The sequence below is a fragment of the Choloepus didactylus genome, chromosome 14, assembly GCF_015220235.1.
Source record: "Choloepus didactylus isolate mChoDid1 chromosome 14, mChoDid1.pri, whole genome shotgun sequence".
Taxonomy (NCBI): Eukaryota; Metazoa; Chordata; class Mammalia; order Pilosa; family Megalonychidae; genus Choloepus; species Choloepus didactylus.
The window spans coordinates 23512967-23530067 of record NC_051320.1 but is presented as its reverse complement, the minus strand read 5'-3'; the positions used below and the strand labels follow the sequence as shown (position 1 = coordinate 23530067).

The following is a 17101-nucleotide window of genomic DNA, read 5'->3' as shown; positions in this document are numbered from 1 at the left end:
AGTTGTAAGAATAATACATTGAACACCTAGAATCACCATTTTTTATTCTACCACATTCACTTTGTTTCTAAATATGGGTTTTGTGGTTGTTTTTGCTGCACCATCAAGTTGAGACCTCATGAGACTTCACCCCTAAATACTTCATATTGTATCCTCTAAAGAACAAGGACTATTTCCTACACAGCTACAATCTAATTATCACATGTGGATATGCACTGATACAGTACATATAATATATAACGACATTCAGATTTCCCACATTTATAGTTTATAGGGTTTTGGGGTTTTGTTTTGGGTTTTTTGTTTTGTTTTTTAATTTTTGGTTTGCTTGTTTTGATCCAGGATTCAATCAAGGATCACACACTACATTTAGATCATGTCTCTTTACTCTCCTCCAATCTGGGATGATTTTCCAACCTTCTTTTATCTTTCATGACATTGATAGTGTTGAAGAATCCAGTCCAGTGACAGAAACTCTCCATATGAATTTGTCTAACTGTTAAAAAGTTTTAGCTCACAATAGGAAACCACCCAATTTCAGACATATTATGTCCCTTTTTAATACCATGGCAATAATCACCTTGAGAAAGGTCATCTTCAAAATATTCATGAAGTGACAAAATGAGGACCAGTTTCTCATATTGAGACAAAAAGAAAATGGATTAAACAGCTGTTTCAGACCAAATAGTCTATTTATAGTCCCTGGGATCAAAACATTAACTTCTTCAGTTCCCAAAACTCTTCATCTCAAGTCTCTAGAAGATTTAAGGCCTTCTTAGGACGCAGAGTTTCCCACTCCAGTTCTAACTCTTACGGATGGTAGAGTCTGGCCAGAAAAGATGACATGTAGTCTTTCTCAGACAGAGGGGAGAGACCTGTGTGTAATGTTAACCTGAACTCCAAGGACACCCGAGCCCCACCTTTCCAAGGACAAAATCTAAATCCAACTACTACATAGAAAACATACATCTCAACTTTCTTTTCCTACTAGTGAATGTTAGGTATTCACTTGTAAGGCAAAACTAGGGGGAAATTAACTTCAGTACCATCAGCAAAAACCAAGTCAATTTTCATAACTAGAAAATAATCCAGAATGTAAAGTAAAACTGTTTCTTTTTTTTACAGATAGTACAGATGTTGTTTATTAGGAAGGGTCCAGATGTCCAATATTTTATAAACAAAATCTAATCTTAAAGATAGTACAGATTTGAGGCTTCACTATCATTTGTCGTAGATGTACGTATAACACAATTGACAGAAGTTTTTTTTCTACCAGTAGTGACCATGAATGATGTTTCTCAAGGGAGAGCTATCCCAGAGAAATAAGGAAATACGGATGTCATCTGTGACAATGATTTCTAAAGTCACCAAGACTCCTGTGTAGAAAGATACCCTATTCTTAAAATAAGTGCCATATCAGAAATGCCCAATCTAGGGGGAAAAAAAGGCTTTTAGGTTTGACCAGGTATCAAATTCAATTTTTTCATTTACTGCAAAATTATATATCTTACAAGAAACTACCAAATAAGATAATGTATTTTAAAAGCATCTAACACAGTGTTCAGAACATACTAGGCATTCAATAAAGGTTTGTTACTTTTTCTTCTCATTGCAAATTCTTAGAAAACTCTATATCCCAGACAAACCACCGGCCTCCCCTGCCCCCATTCATCAGAGCAGCAGCACAGTCAAATTATGGGACATCTGCGGGAACCATTAACCAAAGGGACAGACCACTAAGGTCCAATGTAATGAAGGCTTCCAGGATGCCAGCTCAAGTGCTCCAGACTAGCCTCAGGGTTAGGAGAGACAGGCCACGTTTCCCCGATGCCTGCTGATCTCTCTATCTGTACTCTCTCTCCCCAGTACAACGTCCTTATTTCCCATGATAGGAAATCACCCATTTTAGAAAACTGTAATACCAAAATACAGGTTGGTTAAGGTATTTCTATCACATGAAAATCTATATTAATTGGCATAAAATGTAGAAGAGAGAATTTCCTGATGGCCCTAGGATAACAAAAAAGGGTACAATCAGAATATATAATTATAAGGATATATTGTGGTCCTTGAGGAAAAAAATATCCCACAGTGCCTTCATGCATCTTTGGAAGATTAAATTATATTCCTTTGACTTTTTAATTGAAATTTTTTTGACATAATTATAGATTCACCTGCAGTTCTAAGAAATAATACAGAAGAGTCTCCTATGACTTGTTACGTAGTGTGCCCCAATGGTAACATTTTGCAAAACTGTTGTATAATATCAGAGATGAGATACTGATGCTGATGAAATCCATGGATCTTACCAAGATTGCCCCCATTGTACATGTGCACATTTGTGTGTGTGTGTTAAAATTCTGTACATTCATGTGTTCACAACAACATTCAAGACATTGAACAGGTCCGGACCCACAAGGAGCCCTTGTGTTGTAAACACACCCAACTCTCTCCCAGCCCTGGCAACCACTAATCTGTCCTCAATTTCTGAAATTTTATCATTTCAAAAATGTAATCATGCAGTCTATAACTTTTTGGGATTGGATTTTTTTTTTTTTCACTCAGCATATTTTCCTGGAGATTCATCCAAGTTATTGCATTTATCAGTGGTTTGTTCTTTTTTATTGCTGAGTGGTATTCCATGGAATAGACAGTACCACTATTGGTTTAACCATTCATCTGCTGAAAGACGTGAGGAATGATTCCAGTTTTTGACTGACAAAAAAAGCTGATATAAACATTTGTGCAGGTTTTTGAGTGAACTATTCCTATAACTTCTAAAGTTCATTTTACTTCTCATTTTGGAAACAACTTTTTAACGCATATTTGATGATTTTTAAAATAGTTAATAAAAGAGAATACCCCTACCCCCCCTTTTTTTTTTACCACTTTGCACAACAAAGAGAATAGTGCTTACTTTATAATTATGAAGAAAGGCACTTAAACGAAATTTAAACATTGTTTAATATTTAAACAGACAGTATCGATAAAATAAATATACTCACCAATAAAAGCACTGTCAGATTCCAGTAATGAATTTTTCAAGAGATCATTAGTGTCATCTCTGGGCTGAAAGAAACATCAGGTATTAGTGACTTTTTAAAATTACTTCTGTGTGGTAAAGCAATGCATTTTTATGAATAAGAGGCAAAATCTTCCCACTGTCACCACAGAAAGCAAAAGAGAATGGGAGAGGCAGGACCCCCGCTGTTCCTCCATCACAGGGCAGGCTCTGCATGGATAACTCCCACCGACTGTGTGAAGGCAACAGTGAGGACCACCTAGCTCTGGCCTGGAGATTCTGGCAAGCAAGGACCCCTCCTCCCTAACTTCCTTCCTTCCTGCCCCTTTGTGGTTAAAATCAAAGAGTCATGTTACAACTGCTGAAGATATAACATAGTATGAGGCATGAAACAAATTAAACATTAAAAGCCTTAAAACCATTGTCGAGATTCATTCACTTGCAATAAATTCATACAGTGCAGTTACCATTTCCTTCATGCTAGGAAGTAAGGATACAGAGACGAATTAAAACTGATCCCAAAGGACAGAGGGGGAAGCACGCAGCTAATCACAGCCCCCATGTGACAGCAGTTGTAATGAAGGCATATCACAGAGCCGGTGGGTCATACAGTAGAGAAAAAAATATGCTAGGTTTGAGTTAATTACAATGAGCTCTCAAATGAGTGGTTAACTTAAGTTGATATGCAAAGATTTTTACAATAGAGAATAATACCACCCTGTATGTTTGAAGGAACCTAAAGTCACGCAGAACCGCCAGCTAGCACCTCTCCACCAGATTTCTGGGCTTTGCTAGAACACTCCAGGGAAAAGCTGTCCTTTAATTTTTAAGGTAACACATTTCACTGATGCTCACCACCACGGCCTCTACGACTGCTTTCTAGCATGATGACAGTGATGATGGTCACAGCAGCTCATACTATCAAGTATTCAGAACCAGCTGTGCTTAGCACTTCACACACTGCCCAAGCTCTCTTCTGTATCGTAATCCTTCAGAGAGCTGGAAAGAGCTATCAAAGTCTACCTAAACCTTGTCTTCTCCAAGACGGTCGCCCCCAGTTTCATCCTGTGTTTCCCCTACAATCTACTTTCTAGGATGATCAGGAGCCTAAGATGTATTAGTGTTCTTTTTAACAGCCATAAATAAACTGTTGACTTATGCTGAGTTTACACTTCGCAAAATCTTAACCCAGTATTTTAACCCAAATCCCAGACGTTAATTTTCCCTTATTAATTTGCAGCCTGTCTCCAGTGAGAAATGTGGCTGCTTTGTCATTCAGGCCATGTGAAGGGGAGGGGCTGGTGTGGGCTCTAGAGTCCGGCCTGGGGTCAGATCTCAGCTTTCCATTGACAGGCTGTGTGACCATGGGCAAGACGACAAGCTCTTGAATATCCCTTTCCTCTTATATAAAATAGAGATATGCATGCCTTGTTGTGCCCTTCAGAGTGAGTAAAAGTAACCAGCACAGGTCAAGACTGAGGTCAATAAATGGTAGCCATCAGCAAAACAATTATCACAATCAATGTTATCAGTTTGAACCCCAGCTCCAACAGCTATTAACTGTAACCCCGGGCAAGTCATGTTCCACCTGAGCCTACTTCAACAATCAAAGCACAGCTAATACTACCGACAGCAAAAGGGTGTCACAAAGATTATACTTCCAACCTGGACCTTTTCCCCTGAACTCTGCTTCACATCTGTCTATTCACCAGCACTAATAGTATGTCTAGCAGGCATCTCAAACTTAGCACATTCAAAACTGAATTCCTAACCTCCCCAAATGCCTCTCCTGCTTCTCCTCTGTAAATGGCAACTCCAGGTCACAACCTTGGAGTTCATCCCTGAGTCCTCTCATACCCCATGTCCAGATGCCCCAAATCCTATCAGGTCTCCTTTCAAAATAAATCCAGCCACTGCTCACCATTTCCACTACTCCACCCTGGTCTAAGCCACCTTACCTGCCACCTACCTTATTGCAAGACCCTCTTGTCCCCCTCAGTCTATTCTCAACACCAGCAGTTAGCAACTGTGTAATAACAGATCATGTTACTCCTCTGCTCAAAAACCTTGCAAGCATCTCATCACCTTCACAGAATTGGGGCCTCCGAGGCTCTGTGGACTCCCTCTCTGCCACTGGCCCTTGCTCAGGACGCTCTGTGACTCTGCCTAGTCGCTGCTCCAAGTGCACCAGGCCACCCCAGCTGGGCCTCTGCCTGCCGTGTTCTTCCCCCACACCCTCGTGTCCTTTTCCAAACGGTGCCCTCTCATGAGGCTTCCTACCCACTGCGTCCATACTGGACATCTCCCTCCCGGCCCCAGCAGCCAGCCCTAAGCCCCTCTCCCTGCTCTTATTTTCTCCATAGCGCCAGTTTAACATACTACATATTTTATTAGTTTATTGTCTATCCCTCCTACAGAAGCAAGCCTCAGAGGGCAGGGATTTTTATCCCTTTTGTTCATTCCTTTATCCCAACCACCTCGAATAGTATATGGCACAGAGTAAGCAATCTATCTGTTCAATGAAAATAGCTTGTCCCATCCCTATATTCACTCTCTACACAAATGTCACCTCCTCAGGATAAGAGTTACAGGGTTATCACTTATCCCCTTACCTGGCCTGTTTTCTTCGTAACCCTCACTACCACTTAGATTACAGACTCCTACCTCTGCTACTGCTGGTATCAATGACAGCACTCATGCAGCGCACTCACGGGCCAGCCCTGTTCTGAGGACCTTTAATATGTTGCTTCATTCAATCCTTACAACCACTTGAGCTCTTATTTATTTAATAAACATTTATGTAGCACTGATTATATGCGAGGACTGTTCTAAATGTGTTACAAATGGTAATTTCATCCTTATAACCACCTGAGGAACCATTAGACTAGGAAACTGAGGCACAGAGAGGTTAAATAACTTGCCCTAAGACACAAGTAGAACGAGGCAGAGCCCAGACTCTCACTCAAGCAGTCTAGCTCCAGAGGCTTGATCTCAACCATCACGCTAATGCTAGGCTTTCTCTACATATTATACTACTAGCTCTCTTGCTACCCATTACACTGATAAAACAAGACTCAAATTCCAAACTGGAATTCCTACTTAACTTATTCAAAAAATTTTTATCCTCCTAAAACTAAGTTGAAAAATTACTGCTGGTTTCTTACCATTCTGTGGTCTCGTATTTTAATGCTTGTCATGGCATCCAAATCAGCTGTAATCAATAGCGAACAATATCAAATTAAAATTTTAAGTTAGAAAATGTCTAACAAATAAAAACAATTTTAGTATATATTTTGCGGCAAGCTGTCTACTGCAAATCACTTTTTATTCAACTACATTTCAGAATATTTTTAAGAAACTACTTGCTTATTAATGAATATAACCCACATCCATTCTAGTTAGATAGCATCCTCCCAATCGCATTAATAAATATAACAAGTAAAATCACTGCGAGCCAAGTTTCCGGGTAAGATGGTGGGAAAGGGAGCTTCGAGACTCAGTTCGTCCTCCAGGGCACCCACTAAACACGTCAGGAACTGTGTGAAACAATTGTTTGGGGGCTCTGGAGACCAAAAGAACACTGTACAGCATCCAGGGAAGAACAGAAGGAAGAGACTGATCAGCTGCAATGAAGAGCTCTGCGTAAAACTCTCCACGCTGCAGAGGCAGATGCCCATCTACCAACCCTGCCACAGCACCTCGGATCCAGTCCCTGACTGGAAAAAAAGGTCCTCTTCCCCAAGAAGGGGGTAGGGGTGGGGGGCATGGCCAAACACCCACCACAGCTCTTGATTACTGAATTCAGGCACTGGGTCCCAACTCAGCGCCAGTTTCAACCCACCCAGGACAAAAAACGCAGGCAGCCCATTCCAATGCCACCCGTTAGGGATGAAAGGTGTGGGGGGTGGGGGCTGAAAGTCACGGTGCCTTCTAAGGGCAGTTTATCAAAGCGCAGCTTTTCCCCAAGAAAGGTGGGGAGGGGGGAGGGGGAAGGGAAGCACAGCCAAGTACTGTTTGCAGCTTTTGATTACCGAATTGAGATCACTGGGTCTCAGCTCCATGCTAGGGTTTCAACCTGCCACAGACAACAGCAGCTGGCAGCATGTTTCAACCCCGCCCCCCGGCAGGAGCGGAATCAGTGGAGACTTAAAGGCACAGTACCACTTTTGGCCTGCAGGGAACAGTTAGCTGAAAACCACCATCTGCTGGGCAGGCCAGGAAATCACCGATTGGGGAAGCCAAAAAAGGAATGTTTCCATCCTTCTGGGTCTCCTCCCCAGGCCTCTCTGGAACTGATCTACATCCCCTTCATGTGTCTGTAGCCTTGTTTTGACTGGGAAATACTGACTTAGAATGTTCTCTCTGGGGTGACCCTCCTCCCAGAATTTGCACTCCAGGCAAAAGCAGCTAGAGACAATGAAAGGAATGTTAAACAACTACAGAGGCAACTCCAAAACAAACAGAACAGATCAAGATTCCTGGAGAAGGAACACAGGAAAGGAAGCTTTCTCCTGGGGTTGAAACAATTGAACAAATAGTACAATCTCAAAAACTGTACCGTATATCCAGGGCAAGAATTGGAAGAATAATAGCTGAAAATAGTGCACCAGTTCTATTCTAACATCTACAATAAAAGTTGAATCAAGTGTCAAAGATGTGCCTTGGCACAAAACCAGTCAGTAAGAAAGCCCTGCACAAGAGAGAGAAACTGACCACCAAAGTAAACTTATCAGATAATCAGATGCCTAGACACCAGCAAATATTTGTAAGCCAACTAAACAGGAAGATATGGCCCGTCAAGGGATCAAATTAAAATTTCAGAGGAGACAAAGAATATGGAACAACTAATCAAAGATGTTCAAATAAATCTCCTAAATCAATTCAGGGAGATAAAGCAAAATATGGCTAAAGAGTTAAAGGATATTAAGAAGACACTGTGTGAGCTGCGGGGCATTCTGAGTGATACCCATTTGGTAAACTTTGGTTTGTACTGTTGTTGCTGAGAGCTCCCATCCTGTCTCCTCAAACTAACAGATTCAAGGGGTAAACCTAGCTCCAGCTGCTTCTCCGATTTGACTCTCCACCTGGAGTGGTCTTGGGGGCCTCCAAAGCTTGGCTCCTTTTTATTTGTCCCTGACAACAGACAAAGTCACATGTTGCCCATCACTTTCTTCTGAAGGACCAATTTTTCATGATACTTGTCCTGAGTGTTTTCAGTGTTCAAATCTGTATTTTTGTATGTAGAGGGAAATAATTTTCTCAACATTAATCACTATAAATATTGTATTAAATTGTCTTGAAGGAGCTCTTGTTTAATAAATCAACATGTAAAAACATTTAAAAAAAAGGACTGTGTGAGACAAAGAACTGGAAAACAAAAAGAAACAACAGAAATGGGAATGAAAGGTACAGTAGAAGAGATTACAAATACACTACAGGCACACAACAGATTTGAACAGGCAGAAGAATGAATGAGCAAGCTAGACAACAGAACATTTAAAATCTTACAGACAGGAGAACAGATAGAAAAAAGAATGGGAAAAGTTGAGCAGGGTCTCAGGGATTTGAATGGCAGCACAAAGTTCACACACATATGCCATCAGGGATGTCCCAGAAAGAGAAGAGAAGGGAAAAACGGCAGTAAGGATATTTGAAAAAAATAACGGCCAAAAATTTCCCAAGTCTTAGAAACATGAATGACCTACACTGACTCAAGAAGAAATAGAAGACGTCAACAGACCAATTACAAGAGACTGAATCAGTCATCAAAAACCTCCCAACAGACCTGACTCCCAGGGGTATAAATCTCCCTGGCAACGCAGGATATGACTCCCAGGAATGAATTTGGACCTGGCATCATGGGATTGAGAACATCTTCTTGACCAAAAGGGGGATGCAAAATGAAAGAAAATAAAGCTTCAGTGGCTGAGAGATTTCAAATGGAGTTGAGAGGTCATTCTGGTGGACATTCTTACGCACTATATAAATAACACTTTTTAGGTTAATGTATTGGAACAGATAGAAGTAAATACCTGAAACTACCAAACTCCAACCCACTAGCCTTGACTCCTGAAGACGACTGTATAACAATACAGATTACAATGGGTGACTGTGTGATTGTGAAAACCTTGTGGATCGCACTCCCTTTATCCAGTGTATGGATGCATAAGTAGAAAAATGGAGAAAAAAACTAAATGAAAAATAGGGTGGGATGTGGGGGATGATTTGGGTGTTCATTTTTATTTTTTATTCTTATTCTGATTCTTTCTGGTATAAGGAAAATATTCAAAAATAGACTGGGGTGATGAATGCACAACTATATGATGGTAATGTAAACAGTTGATTGTACACCATGGATGACTGTATGGTATGTGAATATATTTCAATAAAACTGAATTAAAAAATAAATAAATAAATCCACTGGCATTTGGAAGAAAAAAAAAAATCTCCCAACAAAGAAAAGCGCAGGATCAGATGGCTTCACAGGCAAAGTTTACCAATCACTCAAGAAGAATTAATACCAATCCTGCTCAAACTTTTCCAAAACATTGAATGTGAGGAAATGCTACCTATCTCATTCTATTAAGCCAACATCACCCTAATAACAAAGCCTGACAGAGATACTACAAGAAAAGAAATTTTCAGATCAATTTCTTTAATGAATATAGATGCAAAAATCCTCAACAAAATAGTTTTAAATTGAATCCAACAGCACATTAAAAGAATTAATACACCATGTTCAAGTGGGCTTTATCCAAGATATGCAAGGGTGATTCAGCATAAGAAAATCAATTAACACAATACACCACATTTAAAAACTGAAGGGGAAAAAAACCACATGATCATCGCAATTTGATGCAGGAAAGGTATTTGACAAAATCCAGCATCCTTTCTTGATAAAACTACTCCAGAAAAGAGAAATAGAAGGAAACTTCCTCAACATGATAAAGGGTATATATGAAAAACCCACAGCTAACATCCTATTCAATGGTGAAAGACAAAGCTTTCCCTCTGAGATCAGGAATAAGACAAGGATGCCCACAGTCTCCATTTATTCAACATTGTGCTGAAAATTCTAGCTAGAGTATAGTTTAGGTAAGGAAAATAAATAAAAGGCATCAAAGTTGGAAAAGAAGAAGTAAAATTTTCACTATTTGTAGATGACATGATCCTATATATACAGAAAATCCTGAAAAACTTACAACAAAGCTAATAAATCTAATATATACCAAGTCCCAAAAAATCTACAACAAAGCTACCAGAGCTAATAAACAAGTTCAACAAAGTGATGGGGTACAAGATCAACATGCAAAAATCATGTATCTGTACACTAGTAATAAGCAATCTAAGGAGGAACTTTTTTAAAATTCCATTCACAATAGCAACTAAAAGAATAAAATATCCAGGAATAAATTTAACCAAGGAGGTAAAGGACCAGTATAGAGAAAATTACAAAACATCACTAAAAGAAATAGAAGAAGACCTAAATAAATGGAAGGATGTTCCATGTTCATGGATTGCAACATTAAATATAGTTAAGATGACAATTCCACCCAAACTGATTTACAGATTCTACATAACGCCAATAAAAATTTCTAAAGACTATCTTGCAGATATGGAAAACCCAATTATCAAATTTATGTGGAAGAGTAAGGGACCACAAATAGACGAAAACATCATGAAAAAGAAGAATGAAGATGGAGATCTCACACGTCCTGACCTTAAAGCATATTACAAAGCTACAGTGGTCAAAACAGCATGGTACTGACATAAAGACAGATATATTGACCAAGGGAATCAAATTGAGAGTTCAGAAATAGATCCTAACATCTATGGTCAACTGATTTTTGACAAGGCTGTCAAGTCTACTCAGCTGGGACAGAACAATCTCTTCAACAATAGTGCTGGGAGAACTAGATATCATATCCAAAAGAATTAAAGAGGATCTCTATTTCACATCTTATACAAAAATTAACTCAAAATTGATCAAAGACCTAAATATAAGAACCAGGACCATAAAACTCCTAGAAGAAAATGTAAGGAAGTATCGTCAAGATCTTGAGTTAGCCAATGATATCTTAAGACTTTACACCCAAAGCACAAGCAATGAAAGGAAAAATAGATAAATGGGACCTCCTCAAAATTAAAAACTTTGGTGCAAAGGACTTTGTATCAAGAAAGTAAAAAGAAAATCTACAGAATGGGAGAAAATATTTGGAACCTGTATATCTGATAAGGGTTTAATGAATCTACAATAAATATCTAGACTATATAAAGAACTTCTTACAACTCAAAAACAAAAAAACAAACAACCCAATTTAAAAATGGGCAAAACACTTGAACAGACATTTCTCCAAAGAAAATATACGAATGCACAGGAAAATATACTCCACATTATTAGCTATCAGGGAAATACAAATCAAAACCATAATGAGATACCATTTCACACTCATTAGAATGGCTACTATTAAAAAAAAAAAAAAAAGGAAAGTAACAACGGTGCAGTCACTGTGAAAAGCAGTAGTTTGGTAATTCCTCAGAAAGTTAAGTATAGAATTACCATATGACCTGGCTATCCCACTACTATTTATATATCCCAACAAATTAAAAGCAGGGATTTGAACAGGTATTTGCACATCGATGTTCATGGTGGCACGGTTCACAACTGCCAAACAGTGGAAGCAACCCAAGTGTCCTTCAACAGATAAATGGATAAATAAAGTGTATATACACACAATGGAATGTTATTCGGCTGTTAAAATGAATGAAATTCTGATACTTGCGACAACACAGATGAACCCTGAAGACATCATGTGGAGTTAAATAAGCCAGACAGTAAAGGACAAATATATGACCTCACTTACATAAAATAAGCATAATATGCAAATTCTTAAAGTTAGAAATTAGAATGCAGGTTACCAGAGGCTGAGTAGGAGTGGGAAATGGGGACTTAATGTCTTCTTGGTACAAAGTTTCTCTTTGGGGTAATGGAGAAGTCTTGACAATGGATGACAGTGATGGAGGCACAACTTTGAATGTAATTCATGCCACCGAATTGTATATTTCGAAGAGAATAAAATCAGAAATTTTAGGCTGTATATAAGTTAACAGGGAAAAAATTTAAAAAAACCCCGCAGTGAATCCCAATATAACCTATGGGCCATAGTTAACAGTATAATTATAATAATATTGTTTCAATAACTGTAACAAAGGGATCACATTAAATGCAAAATATTAATAGTAGGAAAAACTGGGTATGTGAGGGGGGTATATGGGAACTCTATTTTCTGCATGATTTTTCTGTAAACCTACAGCTTTTCTAGTAAAAAAAAAAAAAAAGGCAGACAAAACAGTGTCTTTTATTGCATTTCATGAAGTTACACATATATACTGACATACACACATATATCCACAGAATTATGTCCTGGATGATGTTCTTCAAAATGCTATCCTCAGAATAGACTTCAGGTATTTTTTAGTTTTTTAAAATAATTCCTACACTGCTCAAATGTGAAATAAGTCAACACTGTTTTATAGTAAAGAAAACAATAAAAAGTTTTTATTTTGAAAAATATTACAGAAAATTATAACTATTACTCTAAGTACAAAATCCCGTAATTCATGTAAAAGAAGGAGAATAAGGAAATAAAAATTGAATGAGTATTTGATTTTGTATTTATCAACAATATCATAAAAGGCAGATTATTCATTCCCTAAAGAATACATGGTTGTTATGGGAATCAAGTAAGATGACAGATGGCACAGGTCTGTATAAACTATCAAATAGCACATTTCATCCCACAGACTATAAACTATTAAATTCTGGCTATTCCCTACCTTCGGCACCTTCCTGCATTTTCATTCTATTCAGTCTTTTCTGCTGCTCTCTCAGCAGGGCCTGCTGCTGTATCTCTAGGGTGTGATGATCTCTTGGAGGATCCGGGTACAAATATTTCAGATCAACTCGTGTTTCCGAATCTGGTGCAAGATGTAAGTTACATATCTAATAAGTTAAATCTTGTTTCTAAAATCTTAAGATTTTAGAAAACTTCACTCTAAATAACATGCCAATAACCTTATTTCAAAATCAAGAAGAATATAAATAATGAAACATCACTGAAGTCTTTCACATAAGCATAAAACTAAAGAACACAAAATTAATATTCTTTAAATAAATGCCTTCATAAACTTAAAAGCATTATAAGGAAGCCCCCAGAGCAAGCAGCAGCTTTTCAGTGCACTCAACATCCTCACCTCTCTGCTGCCCGAGACACCACACAGAACACAAAGGAGGGCAACTATGGAAGGCCTAAGCCCTCGTACATGAAGAAAACCCGCAGACTCCAAGTGGTTAATCACATGGCTGTTACTCACACGGGCCAGGAGACACTGTGATCACAGCTGATCCCCAAAACGTGCTGGAAATTTTTAACAACAGCATTATTGGTCCTTGTATTATTTTAGCCCTTGTAAATGTACTCAAAGCAAGATAAATGCAGACTAGCTGGAACCTTAGCGTGGATGTCACAACTGGAGGAAATGAAGGTCTAGGAATTCGACTCTGCCACAAGTTCAAGAATACCAAATGATGAGAATGAAAATGTTAACCATCAATTTTTAAATCTTGAAAATAAAAATATAGTTCATATATATATATAAAGCCTTAAAAATAGTATTTCCTTGACCCACTAATAACACTGCTGGGATATAATTTAAAGAAGTAATCCTAAATATGTAAAACCTTTATGATCAGAAATTATCAAAATAATATAATAGTGAAAAATGGAAATACCTTGAAAATCTAAGATGTGGAAAACGTGTAAGAACAAAGTGCACTATTTAACAGCAGAGGCTCTGGACACAAATGTGCGCTGGACTCTGGCTTTACGACTTCTAGACACAATTTCCTTGTACATAGTAAACAAGAGATCTAGTCTAATCAACTAAATAAAATGCTGCATAAGGACTGTACATGCTAACACAGGGAAACAAAAAGCTCAATAAAGACCCTTTTACACCCTTAAAACCTGAGGACAATAAAGAGCTTTTATTTGTATGATACACACATGCACACACACATATATTTACTGCAAGAGAAATTAAAACAGAAATTTTTAAAACATAAGAAGGCACACCCCATATCCTATTAGCTTCCTAACAACGAAGTCATCCCATATCACGCAGTTTCTGAACAACTCCACTGCGCACATGCGAGACAGAGTGGAAAATGCAAATAATGTCTTAAGTTTTTTACAAGAACAGTTTTGCCCTCATGACCCTCTCAAAGGACTCCATGGATCCCTGGAGCCATGATCCGTGGGCTTAATACAACGCCTGCATATAGCAAGTCATCAATAAATAATAGCATAAAATATAACTAGGATATATAGAATTGATAATACTTATAAATTCAAATGGAAAAGAAGAGAGAATACCGCATAACTTCATAGCTTGTTTTTGTCTGACTTTTGTTTTTGTTTTGATTATACTCAGAAGACAGGGAAATATCCAACATGTTAAAAATGATTTTATTTATGTGGTTTGTCTAAAGTGATTTTTCCCCTTTCTATTTTTCTGTGCTTTTAAAATAGGAAACATAAATATTTAAATTCTGGTTTATCTGTTATACAATCAAATATTTGCCTCCTTCACTCCAACACCTGCTCTCCTGAAAGCTCCTGAAGAAAAGTCAGAGAAACACATCCCGGCTCCTCCACACACTCTCAATGTCCCACACCTTAGCGCCTGACAACCCCGTTTCCCTAATAAGCCTTCTCCCGGCTTTCCATAGTGGCCACACCAAATCTTCACTACTCTTTCCTCAAATCTCCTAGATTTCCTCCTGCCTACTCAGAGCCCCTGCAATCTTCAACAGTCCCCTTGCTCTCCAACACCCTAAACCTCTTCCTTCTCTAACAGCTCTTCACCACAAGCATTGTAACAAGTTCCTCCAGCACCTGCCCCCTCTCTTCCCTTACAGTCAAGCCTCTTCCAAAGGTTGTCTTATGCTTCTTGCCTCCAACACTTTGCCTCCTTTTCAGTCCTCACCCTAAAGGTAACTGGTTTCTTATCCCATTGTTCCACTTAAAAAGACCTAGCCGAGCCACCAATGACTGCTGATACAGCTGACACTTTCCAATACTTATCTTCCATGATCCCTTCTCCTTGATGCATTCTCTTTCCTCAGTTTTCAAGATACTGGTTTTCTTCCAGTCACTCCAACTTCTCCCTCTCAGTGTCTTTCACAAGCTCATCTTCCTCTGTCCACCTTCTGCCAGATGCCAGGTTCTATTCTTCTCACAATTCTACGTGGGCTCAACCAGTCCAAGGCTTTAAGTATTTAGCCAGACTAAGGCCTTACCCACCCAGTCAGTAAAGTGAAGAAGTAGAGCTCAAAGAAGTACTATTCATCGTAACTTTAAAATATAACATAAATGAAATTTTACTTTAGAAAAGGGCATGAACGTCTTTGAATACACATGGATAAGGGCAGAACATTCCTGTTGTATCTTTAAAATAGTGGCATTCGACTCACCTCTATCTTTCAGCTCATTAAAGTCATGAATATTTTGAAAAAAGGCGGGGTCCAAGCCCTTAGGTGACTGGCGTCTGACAGGAGCTTGCAACCTATGTCTGGCCATATCAAATATATCCATGGGATTCCTTTCTCTTTTCCTGTAGATAAAGGACAAATTAGGATAAATATGCGTTATAGGAAGAAAATCTGAGTTCACATTTAATTCCCTATACAAGAAATCTGACATCTTTCACACCACAGTACACTATTAAAAATTATTCTAGTAGCTCTATTATTTCAATTCCTTGTATTAAAAATAGGGTATTTTTAGGGTCACTGTCATCTTTCAAAATGCTCAGATGGAAGGTACAAAAAAAGAATGATTCAGATCTACCTTAAAATGTTCATGGGGTAGAAAGATCACAATCTTTGAGATCAGAGAGACCTAAATTCAAATATCAGCTCTGTTACTTAATAGCTGTTTCACTTTGATTTCATCATTTGTAAAATGCAAATATCTATCCCCTAATAATGCTACTGTAAGCATGAGAGTTGAATGAAATTATACATTTTAAAGTACCTAAGATAGTGCCTGGCATGTATTAGGTGCTCAATAAATGTTACCTTCCCCTGTCCCTAAAACAAATTACTCAGAAAAAAAAAAAACACGGCATTAATATGCTGACCAATATAATGGGTATTTTAGCCATAGTACACAAAAATTTTACAATGGGGTTTCACAGAACTTGAAACCTCATTAGTTAATTAATACTCCATTCCTGTGCTGTCTAGAAATTAACAGAAATAGGTAGGTCACTCTCAGTAAGTGAATTTTCTGCTAGGGCTTTGGGAGAGTGACAAGAGAGGACAGGTATGGGAGATGCTACCTACAGTACTGAAAATAAACCAAGTGTCTATTGCTGCTTTCCCCAGCACTGGGTAGGCCCTTCTATTTGTGAAAACAGAGCTTCATATGAGGGTGGGTCAGACTCCTTCCTTCATCTCTTTATTGTCTACATCGTCACTGAGCAACAAGAGGGGTCGGCTGTTGTTCCAGGGGCTGGGAACAGCTGGGAACCCAAGAAGCAATGCCCCTGCACTCAGGAAGTTTCCTTCCTGGAGGGAGACTCGCCAGGGCTATAAACTACTCTTGAAGGCTGACACAGACCTCTAATAATCACACACATGGGAACAGCAATGGAGAGGCATTAAAATGTCAAACAAATACCAAAGAGCCTTCCTGGTAGCCATGAAACCGGGCTCCTGCCTAGTTTTCATTAATATTAATAGTTAAATACCTGATGAGTTAGGAATTAGGCTATTAGATCTACGCTGCATGCTGTCGGAGCCATGTCTGTTTGTTAACCTGGTGCCTACAGCATGTAGTAGAATCTCAAAAATGTGGTGAATTAATGAATGAACGAAAGATATTTTGTGAAAATATTTATAAAATTCGGATAGAAAATCAACCCTGAAATATCCCTAACCACAATACATATTAATAATTATACTGTGCTGGTTTGAATGTATTATGTCCCCCCCAAAAAAGCCATATTCTTTGA

General features: G+C 38.5%; 1 protein-coding gene across 7 annotated transcripts in view; it reads right to left on the bottom strand.

Annotated features, from left to right (window-relative positions):
* CSPP1 (centrosome and spindle pole associated protein 1) overlaps positions 1–17101 on the bottom strand; it is a 169974-nt gene that overhangs the window by 7913 nt on the left and 144960 nt on the right. For 5 of the 7 annotated variants that reach the window (XM_037802572.1, XM_037802571.1, XM_037802569.1 and 2 more), the window contains 4 exons: positions 15558–15697; positions 12860–13000; positions 6187–6233; positions 3006–3069 (listed from right to left, as the gene is read on the bottom strand). In XM_037802572.1, coding sequence (XP_037658500.1) covers positions 3006–3069; positions 6187–6233; positions 12860–13000; positions 15558–15697 — 392 coding nt within the window. Of the gene's footprint in view, positions 1–3005; positions 3070–6186; positions 6234–12859; positions 15328–15557; positions 15698–17101 lie in introns of those variants that run through there. The other 2 variants (XR_005211589.1, XM_037802575.1) reach the window with 2 other exon arrangements.